The sequence below is a fragment of the Muntiacus reevesi genome, chromosome 7 (assembly GCF_963930625.1).
Source record: "Muntiacus reevesi chromosome 7, mMunRee1.1, whole genome shotgun sequence".
Lineage (NCBI taxonomy): Eukaryota > Metazoa > Chordata > Mammalia > Artiodactyla > Cervidae > Muntiacus > Muntiacus reevesi.
The window spans coordinates 55,958,389-55,972,778 of record NC_089255.1 but is presented as its reverse complement, the minus strand read 5'-3'; the positions used below and the strand labels follow the sequence as shown (position 1 = coordinate 55,972,778).

The following is a 14,390-nucleotide window of genomic DNA, read 5'->3' as shown; positions in this document are numbered from 1 at the left end:
ATATGCACAGTACATCATGAGAAATCCTGGGCTGGATGAAGCACAAGCTGGAATCAGGATTGCTAGGAGAAATATCAATAATCTCAGATATGCAGATGATACCACCCTTATGGTAGAAAGTGAAGAGGAACTAAAAAGCCTCTTGATGAAAAGTGAAAGAGGAGAGTGAAAAAGCTGGCTTAAAGCTCAACATTCTGAAAACTAAGATCATGATGTCCAGTCCCATCACTTCATGGCAAATAGATGAGGAAACAGTAGAAACAGTGGCTGATTTATTTTGGGGGGCTCCAAAGTCACTGCAGATGATGACTGCAGTCATGAAATTAAAAGATGCTTACTCCTTGGAAGGAAAGTTGTGACCAACCTAGACAGCATAGTAAAAAGCAGAGACATTACTTTACCAACAAAGGTCCATCTAGTCAAGGCTATAGTTTTTCCAATAGTCATGTATGAATGTGAGAGTTGGACTATAAAGAAAGCTGAGTGCTGAAGAATTGATGCTTTTGAACTGTGGTGTTGGAGAAGACTTTTGAGAGTCCCTTAGACTGCAAGGAGATCCAACCAGCCCATCCTAAAGGAGATCAGTCCTGGGTGTTCATTGGAAGGACTGATGCTGAAGCTGAAACTCCAATACTTTGGCCACCTGATGCGAAGAGCTGACTCATTTGAAAAGACCCTGATGCTGGGAGGGATTGGGGACAGGAGGAGAAGGGGACAACAGAGGATGAGATGGTTGGATGGCATCACTGACTCAGTGGACATGAGTTTGGGTAAACTCCGGGAGTTGGTGATGGACAGGGAGGCCTGGCATGCTGTGGTTCATGGGGTCGCAAAGAGTTGGACACTACTGAGTGACTGAATTGAACAGAAACAGAAATTTTTCTTTTTTGAAGTTTGTTTTCTTTGTCTATGAGTCTGTTTCTGTTCTTGTATATAGATTCATTTTTAACCTGTATTTTCACTTATATTTAGTTCAAAATATTTTAAAATTTCTCTAGTTATTTCTTTGACCCATGTGTTATTTAGAAGTTGTTTAATCTCCAAGTTTTGGGGGGTTTTCCAGTTGTCTTTCTGTCATTGTTTTTTAGTGTTAGTCTTTTAAAATTTAAAGGTGTGTTTCATAGCCCCAAATGTGATCTATGTTTGTGTATGAGATGTCGGTTAATTTATGACACTAACAAAAATCCTTTACATCCATATCTTTATTTGAACAATATTAATAGCTAGGAGAATACAGCATTAATGACACACATTTACTAAGTACAACATCAGACAACTACAAATTTAGAGCATAAATGTCTATCTGATATTGTCTTGGTTTTTTCATCTTAGCACTAGGTGATATCTAGTGAAAACCTATGTTTCAAAGGCTTTTGTTGACATGAGGTGCATTATTAACTTATTTTTAAAAATTTCATGTGAGATATGCTAGGGTGGGTTTAGTTTAAAAGTTGGTTGAAAATGCCTTTCACTTTTCAGTACTTTTGCTTCATTTTTCATGAAGGAATATTTCACCTAAGAACTTTTCAAAGATCATGTTTCTCTATGTAGGTCAACGTAGAATTCCTTTTCCAGATCCAACAAGGAAAAAGAAAAACTGCAATGTTCAATGCTATGGCAGTTAAAAGACATATCCATTTCACAGTAAATTGAGAATTGAAGTTAGTAATTAAAATACATTAAATGTCATAAGCTCATTTCTATGCAACACTGTTAGAGCAACTTAAATTCTCCAAGGAAACAAGAAAATCAATGTAATTCCTGGGCTCCACAAAAATACACAATTAGGACCATAAATTATAATACATATATCCACATTTGAAGGAAAAATTCAGCATATGTTGGAAAAATTAAATGACTCAAGTGTTGTAGAGAGCCTGAAATGTAGACTATTTTTATAACATATAATAACAATAAGATATTTAAAACTATCGACTCTGAAAAATGTCATGAAAATGTATACTGACCTACTAAGCATTGAATTTTACATACAAACTTCAATTGAAAAAACATTTTTCTAGAAAGAAATGTTTTCTGTCAAATATTTCAAGCAACATTACAATACTAAGGAAATAGTATTCATATTTAGACATTGTATTGAATCTAGTAACACCCATTAAATTGAGCTAATGAGCATTTTAACTAGACCAAATTATAAAATAAAAAATGTAAAAAATGTATTTTGGCAGATATTTTACATAGTGCTTTCCAGTTCATTGAGACATCTATTGTAATCTCGGTTTGACTTAATTTAGGGTAATACAATGAATTAGAATTATAGCACTCTTTCAAATTTTCACTCCAGTTTTGATATGGGTAAAGTGTTCTTAAAAAAATTAATGAATGTCCATGAAAGGTTTTACAATTATACCCTTTAGCCTAAGAAAACGTCAGTTCAGTGGGAAACAAGCCATTTAAGAATTACCAAGAATCTAAATTATCTCTATATTTCTTTCATACGTTCATTTGCTTACTTGTAACACAGAGCCCCCCAAACTCAGGAAACACTAAGATCACATTTCATTGGCTCTGAGGTTGTTGCTGCCTCAGAGTTCCAATACGTGTTGGGAAATGAGAGCAAAGGAAGAAGCAACAGGAGGGGAGGGTCATGCAGAATGGGAAGGAAGAAAGGAGGCCACGCCCACCCACACCCTCACACCTTGTGAATCAGGGCAAGATACCTTTCCAGGCAAGCCTTCCCCTTACAGAGGAGTTCCAGAGAACTTAAGGCAGCTCTAGGAGGGAAGGGAGCAGGGGTTAAGGCGGCCCTCACAGCACAGCCTGAGCAGAAATCAATGCACTTATGCATACACAGCGCCCCCCCAACCTCTTGGCTCCAAAGCCAGCACTGGCAGCATGCACGCACTGTCATGTTCAAACACACAAAGCCTTGAGTATGGCCTGCCTGGTGGACAGCCCTCAGCAGGGACCCGGCAACGTGGCCTGTGCCCTCAGGCTCTCTCCAGGCCGCTCTGCTAGCTCACCCGGTGGCTCTCATAGTGACTCTGAGGGCTGTGTGTTGACAGCGACCTTCTTCCTAACTGTTGGGAGGCTCTCTCCATTTCCTGTCAGGCTGGGACAGCCTGCTACTAAATAATGACCAAAACAGAGTCCTGCACCCTCCGGGGCAGTGGGGCACTGATCTATTAACAAAAGCCAAACCTAGTTATAGTTGGTAAAAGTGAAAGTCGCTCAGTCGTGTCCAACTCTTTGTGACCCTATGGACTATACACTCCACGGAATTCTCCAGGCCAGAATACTGGCGTGGGTAGCTTTTCCCTTATCCAGGGTATCTTCCCAAACCAGGGATCAAACCCAGGTCTCCTGCATTGCAGGCAGATTCTTTACCAGCTGGGCCACAAGGGAAGCCCAGTTATAGTTGGTAACTATGACAAAAAGGAAACCACAAGGCACCCGATCTGATCAGCACCAAGAACTTGGTACTCAGCGTTTATTCACCTCCCATAGGCCAGCAGCCAACTCTGATAGAGAAACAGAGCAGCTTGTGCTGGGCCAGGGCACCCCACGGCTACCAGGAGGAACAAAACGGAACTTGGGGCTTTCTGAAGTCTCTGCCGCACAAGTGCTCTCACTGCCACTGCTGAGTGTGGAATGATGGCACAGCTTAGGCAACCTAGGCAACCTTAGTGAGGCAACTCACTCATCTCTGTCTCAAATTTTCACACACACAAGGATGGCAGTAGCTACCCTCCTACCTTCCAGGGCTGCTGTGAGGACACAATGAGGTAACAGAGCAAGGGAGCTGGAGTAAAGCACGGCCAGACACAAGGTACTGTCTCTACACTCCCTTTCACCAGGAGAACTGAAGGACCACATGTGACACTTTTGCTTTGTTTTATGTTAAACAGTTGAAGTTACTGAAGACTGTGTATGCGTGGAAGAGAAAGAGAGAGAAAGAGAATATGAGGACATCTCAGGATGGTGCCAGGTGCCCCTTCACCTAGGGTTACCAGGGAAGACATTTCTCACAACCACCACTATACTGAAATTCTAATAAAATAAATTAGTTACACTGTGTTATTAAAAGCTTCGATCTATATTATAATCACTTACCCAGGAAGAGGCAACTTTCAATTGTCCATTGAAATGAATGAAATAAAGCAAAAGAGACAAACTGGCCCAAATCCCCAAATCTCCTCTCAGTTGGCTTTGGAATACATATTTTTGTACTTTTGCAATCGAGGAACGAAGTGTCAGGTGCACGGGGAACTTTCACAACTTTGGAAGGAACCATGAAGCTACACTTCATGGATTTTACCCCATGCTCATCTTTTCCCCCTTCATTATAGTTTCTCAGGCAGAGCAAAACCTTAACCTGAAAGAAGGTACAAGAAGGGAAACTGCTTCTAAGTTTTCAGGTTTGCTTTCCAAGGTGTGAGCTGAGTCTCCATGTAAAGTGAGTGGTGAAGAGACTACTGAGAAGTGGCTATTGAGACAGTGAATTGTTTTCTCGAAGAACTCTTTCTTTGAGTTTCTATAGTGTGTCATGGAGGAATTATGAACAAGCGTATGAGTAGTAATGCAAAGAAGTACTGCAGAGAAGTGAGAACTGTAAGAACTCATGTAAAAATTGGCCCGAAGAGAAGTCCTCAGGCAAGCGGGCATAACTGAAGGCTGACCCCACCCAGAGCCTTCAACACAGTCAGAGCAGGTGAGCAGACAGTTGAGGGGATACCTGGTTGAAGGAAGGGAAAGAATGAATTGATAAGTGAGTGGGGGGATGGTGTGGAGGGCTGGCAGAGGTTTGTTTGAGGCTGGGTAATAAAGTGTGAATGAACAGAGGAAAAGGTGAGAAGCCCTCAGAGAGGCCAAGGATACCCACAGTCAGCAGAATACTGTTGCCTCTCCAAGAAACTAGGACACAGAATGACTTACCAGGATTTGGAGTTCTGTGGTCATAAGGTATTTCTGTTCTGACTAAAGATCTTCAGGCCACTAAGAGAAATTAATTCAGATCCCCATCTGGGGTTCTGGATAGGGCCTGGAGGAAGTTGGAGCCCTGAAATAGCATAATCTTTGTGTGACCATCCCTGAACAGGAGAGCCTGTGGCTCGGGTGTGGAATAGAGGCTCTTTGTAGCAGAAAGATGGGAGATAGGAGAGAGAGAAAGGCCCAGACTAGACATGCCTCAGGATACAAGTTGTCTGTGGCAAAGACAAAGGGCTGCAGTGGCAGTGGAAGCTAGAGCGTGAGCCTGAAGATCTGACATGACTCAGGGTGTGCGTGGAACATGCTACACAGGACTAACCTGGGAGAATTTCCAGGTTTCAGTAGGGGAGCCTACAATCACAGTGGCATTTGAGGGGACATCTCTCCCACCCAAGTCCCATCTATGTTCTTAGACTCTGACACATTCAGTACTAACTAGGTGGTTTCAAAAGTTATTGAAAACCACATTGACAACCAGGGAAAGTTGAGAGAATCCGAAGCAGCATTTTTGCTTGATTTTGCAAATGAATAAATGTATCCAATCTGAATACAGCAGTACACAATTCAATAGAAATTACCTGAACTAAATTTCTAAAAGCATGAATATAAATCATGTACGTTTAAGAAAGATTATAGGTTCATAAACCTATGATTTTACATTTTATTAATCCCTCAAAATTAACGTGCTTCAAACACTAGGCTAACCTTACCGAATACCTGCAGCTCACTTCTCTGTGGTCCAAGCACTCCGAGGAGAGAAATTCAGAAGTGGAAGGGACCTTAGGAACTGGCTGTCTAACACTCTTACTGTATAAATGAGGAATTTGAGGCTCAAATAAGTTAACAGACAGAATTTATCTTTTAATAACAATCTTTATCACTGATTTGAAAATGTTTTACTTCCATTAATAATATTGCACATATTTTATAGATCATCTAACAGTTAATTTATACAAATCTATGATTGTAATTCCGAACCAGAGTTTCTAGTGAAAGCTAAGAATTTGCTTTTGCACAATCTGAAACATTTATTGTTTAAGATTTGTGGGATAAATGGTATGTTTACTTAGAATGTCAGAATGAAAACTTATAGAATCTGGGTCTTATTAAACCAAGTCCTCTGTAAAATTCATCAATTTCCTTATATTTTTATATAGGTCAAAGTATTTCTAATATGATGCTCTGGAAAATACCTAGTGGTACTGAGAACATTTATAGAAGTTGCAAAGCCTAAAAAATGGAATCAATTATTTATTATATACTTTCCTTTGCATAATTTATAAAAGAATCAAGATTTCAAGACCTGAATCATGAATATTCTGATAATCCTCTCTAGATACTGAGATTAATTCTTAATAAATTAAGAAGAAAGAAAACCTGTCAGGGTTGAAAATATGCACTGCAGGAATCAGATCTAGTAACTAAAAATAAGTCACTTCACAGAACACTGTACCCTGATGTGATATCACTCAGGGAAAGTTAATGAGCACATCAATATAACACATCCTGAAAAAATGACATCAACATTAACCACTTTGCCTACTCCTATCCCTAAATGTCAAACGTTGTGTCATATTACTACATGACTTCCCAGTGTCTGCTACTTGTGAGGGTGAATCTGTAGATATGTGCACGTAATCCAGTTAAAACTAATCTGATTGGACTGTAAACAGAGTTGATAAAAGAGAAGCTTATTGTTGTAGTGCCTAATATGAATATCGCTTACATTTTAAAGAACATAGTATGTAGCAGCAATTTAAAATGCTCAGTAAACTACAGTACAAATGGACTTCCATGCTCTAAGCAAACCAACATTCTCTTAATATCTCTACATCATAGTGACACATAGAAGGGAGCTACTTGTCCAGTTACTTTACATAATGCCAGTTTATTTGTTTGTTCCAGTTTGACATTATCAACATAATTGATTCCTAAGCTGGTATGATATGTACTTGGTGGTGATTTTTCTTTCAATGGTTCTGGTTAGCACATAGGAGGTTCCTTGATGGCGCCTTCTTAACAACAGCTCATATTCATATCTGGAATCAGGTTTTTTTATATCATTTAGATGCAGTGATAAGGATTTAAAATAAATTCTGGCAGCTGAAGACACATTTTTTTTTTTTCTTTTCTTCCATCATTCACCTGTACGTCGATGGCAGACACCTAACTGACCAAGGACAAGTGTTGTTATGAAGGTAACACGGCACAAAGGAACCTATCTTTCTTTCCAAGATGATGAACAGTATTCTAGGGGCAGTTCTAGTCAATAATCCTTTATTTGGGAGATAATAAGTAGTATCTTTTAAAATGTGTTTTCAGTAGCTCACTTGAAATAATGGGTTCTTATTTCAGGCAAGAAATGTATTGTCAGTATTTGCCTTGGTATCACTTTCAGACCCGTGATATGAATCCCAGGCCCAGGCTGGCTGGAATCTGGATGGTTTCTAGCGCAAGGGAAGAGGGGTTAAAAGGAAAGGTGACAGGAAAGATGTGCTTTGCATCCATGAGGAGTTGAGGAGAGTCTTTCCTGTCTCGTAAACGCATCTGAGAAAATAAAATAAAAAAACCAGAACATCAATTCTTTGAACCTATAAACATTTTTTTAGACAAAACTCTACCAAAAACCCTCAATGAATGACAAATGCTTATATATGTTTTAAAATCACTTCATTTCCCCAATAAGTTATTATCAAAAAATTAATGCACTATGAAAATGATACAATAATATAATAAAAACTGCATTATCCTTCAATAAATTATAAAATTTCCATCCAAATGACTGTGTTGCTAAACTGAAGCAAAAGGAAGCCTGGGAGATCTTACCTGTATAGTACGAATAAATGACACAGAAACTCTTTCTTCAAACTCATTAACCGGTGTATACAAATTCAACACTTTGACAATCTGGCAGAAATAAAATGATCAAAATTTTTAGCATATTATCAAATACATACATTCCAGGTCCCTCTAATCAGGAAAATGAAAAGGATCTCTGCCTATTGCTTTTAATTCTACTCAGGGCTTGGTTAGGACAAGATGGGAGAGGGAACTGTTTTGAAGGCACATTTACCTTTATTATTTAAATTTTTACAATAAGAGTGTATTAATATAATATCTGTACATTTTAAGAAGCAATATAAATTTGAAAAAATCATGAAAAGTAAAAGTATTCCCACTCTCATGCTCTCAGTCTCTCCAAGTAACAATAGTTATCAGTGTCCTGAGTATTCAGCTAATTACTTTCTATATATACTCTATGTGTAACCTATGTAAGATTTCTATGTTTTGAGATTAGTGATAAACATTTAAAAAATCCAAAAGTAAGCACAAAAATAACTAGGCAAAAGAAAAGTGGGCATGTTTATGCCCGTGCCTTGCCTCACGCTGTGGCCACTGTCCTCCAATGCCATTCCCATATTTTCACTGCCTTAAATTCAAGACTCTACCTGAATGATTAGTTATTGATCCTCAGCACCATTCGGAGTTCTCCTACTAGCTTATTAGTGCTCAGTGCTTAACTACCTACCAAGGGCCTAGCACCAGCCCTGGGTTTCCCTAGCCCTGGGGCCAGCTGTGCTAGGAGCTGGTCCCACCAAAACATGGGGCAGCAGAAACCAAAGGAAGCAGGGTGGGGCAGCCAACCAGGCCAGGGGCCAACCCTGCCCACCAGGGAGCCCACAGTAGAACTACTGCGCCCTGTCACAACAGAAGGGCCTATACAGCCCACATGGGGGGGGGGTACCCCTGGGCACAGAGCTCTGAACCAGAGGGCAGCATGCTTTGGAGGCCCACAGATGTTTCCTACATAAGGCCACTTCTTTAAGATTGGGAAAGGTAACCAGCTGACTTAATGCACAGAAAACAAACAAACAAACTGGGAAAAATGAGAAGACAGGAATATGTTTCAACCAAAGGAATGAGACATAATCTCAGAAGTACTAAATTAAGTGGAGATGAGCAATCTACCTGATAAAGAGTACAAGGTTATGATCATAAAGATGCTCACTGTACTCTGGAGAAGTAGGGATGAACTCACAAAGAGTTAGAAAATATAAAGAACCAGAAAAAGCTGAATAATACAATAACTGAAATAAAAAAAAGACACTGGAAGGCATCAACAGTAGACGAAATGATACAAAGGAGTGGATGTGAGATGGAAGACAGTAGTGTAAATCAAATCACTGAAACTTTATAGAAAAAAGAATGAAAAGAAATAAGGATGGTTTTAAGAGACCTCTGGGACAACTTAAGTGATACTGAGAACAAACAGTTGGTTGCAGAGGGAAGAGACATGGGGTGTTCAAAATAGGTGAAGGGATTAAGAGGTACAAACATCTAGTTATCAAGTAAATAAAGCATGAGGATACAATCTACAACATAAGGAATATGGTTTATAATATTGTAATAACCTTAAATGGGGACATATGGTTGCTAGACTTAATCATTTCATAATGTATGCAAATGTCAAACCACTGAGTAGTATACCTGAGACTAACATCATATTATACATCAACTACATTTCAATTAAAAAAAGAATTATCTGTCTTAAATAGATAAGTCTAAAGAATCATTCAATTATCAAATAATATACAAGACTCTTTGGAGTTCAAGCTCCATAGAGTGTATAGAAGGTATACTCCATAAAAACAGAAACTTTGCCTTGCTCCTGGTTTTATCTGAGTGGCTGGAATGTTACACAGAACAGTGTAGAGAATGGATAAATATTTACTGACTGTTGAATGTGCATGAGTGTGACTAGTACTGAAATATACTTTGTGGTAAAACCTCCTATCTTCAAGATCTACAGTATTGATATATGTCATCTCTGACACAGATGAAGTTAGCTCAGAGACAAGAGCAATAACTAGAAGCCTTCGTAACTTCCCTAAATGTTACCTTTGATGAATTTTATAATAGGGAAAGTTGCCTTACCTGGGCAGTAGTTAAAGCATTGCACATGGAACAAATGGCTTCTGCGTCATCATCTGTTTTCTTTTTCACTTGCAGAAGCTGAGCAGCCTGGATGAGAGGCTCCAGGGTTTCCTTAGCCCCACTGTTCATCAAATTCTTGTCACGCAGCCATTCTTCTAGTTGACTGACATTGTACCTATGTCAAAAAAGGGTTGAGGGGGATGCAAATTTACTGAATGTTATCATAAATGTCTTAATTTTTCTGTGCATGGCTTTGTTAGGAATTTCTGTTTTTTAAATCATTAGCTGTGCCTAAAAATTTATCACTATAAATAATCAGGTTTATAATCATAATAATATAAGAGTGAGTATAATTCTAGAGACTATAATTCTCTTTAATGGAAGACAGAAGTGTAGCCATAATAGCAAGTTACAAAATAAGGTGTGCTAAAAAAAAAAAATAGAACACATAATATGGTTGTGTCCTTATTAGACAGCAGAGCAGAAAACATGTTACAGCTTTTTACAACTTGAGAAGAGAGAACTGACAATCCTCTAATACTCTCTGTTCCTTATGTCAAACTCCAAGCTAGTGGACATAATAAGATCCCTACCCCGTGCTCTGACCCTTTTCAGGGAAGAGCCTGGATGATGGAGGTAGTGGCCTGAGGAAGTTTAGGGATGTAGGCAAGAATGGCAAGTGCGGGCATAGGAAGAGGCAAATGGAAAATATGGAGAGAGACACAGAAACTACACAGATGCTGAGGTTTTAAGAGGTGGCCAAGCGAGTGACAGCGGTTTGCAAAACAGGAGCCAGGTAAACGGATCCATGCTCAGGACTTAGTAATCAGGCAAAGAGGGGCTTCGCAGGCGTAAACAGAGCTTGCAGAGAAATAAGTTCAACGATCTGAGTGGAAGGCATTGCCTTCTGACTGCTGTCTACAGTGGACATGAGTCAGAATGGAAAATTTGGAAAGAAGGTCAAATTTCCTAAGTTGAGTAACTATAAACTTTTATAGGAGAAATACTTTCCCCCTCTCTTGGTGAATTTTCTAGCTGTTTTAAAATAAATTATTTGCAAAAAAAATAATTCTATTATGCTAACAAAGTTATGCTGAGGAGCAGTTGGACAAAACTGAGTGCAGCTTTCCTTAAAACTGACGGGGGCATATTTCAAACATCAGTAAAAGATTTACTCCCTCACTGAGCGAACTTTACACGGAGCCAGGTTCCAACAAGCAGAGGCTGAAGGCACGCTGGGAGCAACCACGCGTGGCAGTGGAGGAAGTCCAGCCAGGAGGAGGAAACGGCTCCATGCCCAGTCTGCCCTTACTGCTCACCTGGGGGGCTTCAGACGACGGGTGCCCGCGCTGCACGTGAGCCCCAGCAGACTGTTAGGCAGCCTGAGAAGGCCATGAAAGGTGTTGGAGTTCGCTCACCTAATCTGCATGCCTTTACTCCAGGAGCACATGTCCTTCCGCAAGAGGAGGTTGTTCAGGGTGACGGCCCCCACGATGTAGAACATCTGCTTGACCACTTGCTTGATCAATTCAGGGTCCATGCCGTGCTGACACATGACCGAGTGGAAGGAGTTGAGCTGTCTCAGGATGGAGTCCAGTGTGTAGGTACCCTCGTCAGCGATGCTGGAGGTTCGCTTTCTTAGCCCTGTGGGCTTCACCCCAGAGACACCCTGAATGGTTTCATGCTCCAGCATTCCGGAGACTAAAGGAGAAGTTCATACATCAGAGCAGAAGATTTTGATGCAAACACATGCACATGCACACATACACACAAATAACTTAGGAAAATGACTTGAGCATCAAAATAGAGGGAAAAGGAACTACAAGTAAAAGGGCATCTGGATTTTAAACTCTAATGAAAGAATTATCCTTAAATGTAAAAATTTGCTATGAAATTTTAATGGATTATTTTCTAAAATATGAAACAATAGTCTTAATAGCACATGTGTAAAGATTCTTGGGAGGGTTTTTGAGAGAGAGGTTTTTAAGAGAGAGGCAATTAGGGAGAAGATAAGTATTCTCCAGTAGTATCGAGCCTCAGAAGTAAACAAATCAAGTAGTAAGAAAAGGAGGAGCCAGGCAGTGGTCTTGGGAGAGGGCAGTCACATGGGGCTGGAGAGCTGGGCCCTTCCTTGACCTGAGCTTCCCTCAACAGCTTCGCACAAAATCAGCAGCCTGCAATTTTTGCATGCCCCCTAATTCCAATTTCACACCTGCTACACTTTCCAAAGGAATATAGGTAGCATGATACGTACATACATACCCAGAGTGAGTGCACACAAATAAAGAGAGGTACATGGAATCTCACATACATAGACACACACACTGATCAGTTGCTCATCCAGTGAGAAACTGCAACTTTAAACCAAATTGCCTTTAACGGTTCCACAGGGGCCATGAGATGAACAACTCAGCATGGAGTGTCTGAGACCTGTTTTTGCTGCCACAGTACCTTCCCAGCCCTGTTGCTACAGCCTATCAGGTAATCTGCAAACCCTCCTCAGTGTCTTTTAGTTGGGTCCCTAGAAAGTTCTCTGCAGTAGTGCCCTTGATGAAAGTTTCAAGTATTTTTGTTTTTGAAAAGTGGACAAGGTTTGAGGTCTGTTGCTGGATATAAAGCATAACCCAATCTTAAGAGAGAGGCATTACACGTTAGAGAGGGAAACTATTAATAGATCCTGCCATTTCCATCACGGAGAAGCAGGGATTTTGATGTGCCCCAGTTAGTCACGGCTGTGGTTCTGAGATTCCTCAGCTAATTTTGAGACTAAGTCTTACTACTTTACCTTCTCCATATGAATACATGCTCTGATACATGTGCCACGAGACAGATCTGGACGTCAGCAATGCCTGGGACTTACCAATCATTGGCTGAAGGATGTTCTCTAACACCCGCACAAGCTGCTGGTAGATCTGAATTGCCAAGTCACTGAGCACCTGCCGGTACTCAGCCAAGTCAAAATTGGTGAGGCAGTGTTCATTTTGGCGAGAGGTGTTGTGTTTCATAAAGCCCTAGAGCAATAATACAGAGTTAATGACATACATGAAATAAAATGTCTCCTGTCTGTTTAACTCTCTCATTTGATCAACATCCTCATGCTCTTTTTTACCTTTCTCCTAAGAGTTCCCATCCAACCTCCACATAAGTGCCAGGATAATCCTTCCCAAATTTTGTGTGTTTGTTTCTATTATGTCCCTACTTCCACTTCTTACCAGCATTTGAATAATATCTAAACTTGGCAGTCTAGCATTTAAGTCTTTCCACCAGCAATGTCAATGAAATAAGATAGGGGAACTCAATTTGAAAAAAAAAAACTAATGAGTGTTTTCACTTATGAAACAGCTGGTTTACTGCCAAACACTAAATTATGTAAAGTATCAATCTCTTAACTTCAGTTCATTAAATAGAGTCTTGTTTATAAATTCTGTACCTGAAGGACATACATAATTTTCTTAAAATTGGTCATTTCTACAGAGACTGGTGAATAAATAAAAAATTTTCCTTTATTATATTTTATGGTATTCATACAGGCTTCGCAGTCCAAGCTTAGAACGGAATCTTTTGATGGTATGTGGTAACACAGAAAGCCAACTAACTGTACAGGCAGGTACTTTTGCCTACTTGATGGATTCTGGCCACACTCAAGCATCTGCCTCTCTACAACTTACTTGACAACATGGTCTAGAACTGGGGACTGACAGGACAGTTAACAGGCCCTCTGGAGGATCCTGGTCTGTCAGTCCCACCTGCTCAGGGGCCATGTCTTATTCATACTGTATTTCCCATCATTTGTCAGGACAGTCTTCTGCTCCAAGCCTGTGAGTGCTGAGAAAGTGGCCACTGCTCAGTTTCTCTGCCTGTCCTGACAGCAAAGGATGGGGAGGCATGAAAGGCAGCATTTATGGGCACAGCTCTTGAAGGTGGGCAGACCCAAAATCCTAGCTCAGCTCCTTATGGCTGAGAAGGCATGGGCAAAGTGATGAACTTCTTTGAGTCTTAGTTTCCTCATCTGTAAAACTGGGTTAGAATTCCTACCTCACAGAGATGTAAGAATTAAACAATGTAATATATAGTGAGTGCTGTCTGATATATACTATGTGATAGTTGCTCAGTCATGCCTGACTATTTGCAACCCCATGGACTGTAGCCTACCAGGTTCCTCTGTTCATGGAATTCTCCAGGCAAGATTACTGGAGTGGGTTGCCATTTCCTTCTCCAATATACTATGTAGCCATTAATAAATAATCATAAATATGTAGTTTTAAAACAGGAAGTCTATCAACTAACTGATGAACACATCACTATAAGCAAAAGCAAAACATATTTTTGGAAAAATCTTGAGATAGCTTTTAACATGATCACTTTTAATGTATTATAGAAAGCTAAAATTGATTTATTTCTTTAAACAGCTCAATGTATCAATCCTTGAAAACCCCATTTTCACATCTTAACAAAAAGTTTCAGTGTGATAATTATTCAATGACCAAAGCTCATTTTATTTCTGC

The 14,390-nt window shown here is 39.9% G+C and overlaps 1 protein-coding gene across 1 annotated transcript in view; it reads right to left on the bottom strand.

The window, feature by feature from the left end:
* Positions 1–5,803: 5,803 nt before the first annotated feature.
* The window catches only part of MYO5A (myosin VA), a 201,616-nt gene continuing 193,029 nt past the window's right edge, over positions 5,804–14,390 (bottom strand). Inside the window, exons 37-41 of the mRNA XM_065941894.1 lie at positions 12,746–12,896; positions 11,304–11,586; positions 9,886–10,060; positions 7,777–7,857; positions 5,804–7,497 (exon numbers count right to left, since the gene is read on the bottom strand). Coding sequence (XP_065797966.1) covers positions 7,345–7,497; positions 7,777–7,857; positions 9,886–10,060; positions 11,304–11,586; positions 12,746–12,896 — 843 coding nt within the window. The 3' untranslated portion in view covers positions 5,804–7,344. The remainder of the gene's footprint in view (positions 7,498–7,776; positions 7,858–9,885; positions 10,061–11,303; positions 11,587–12,745; positions 12,897–14,390) is intronic.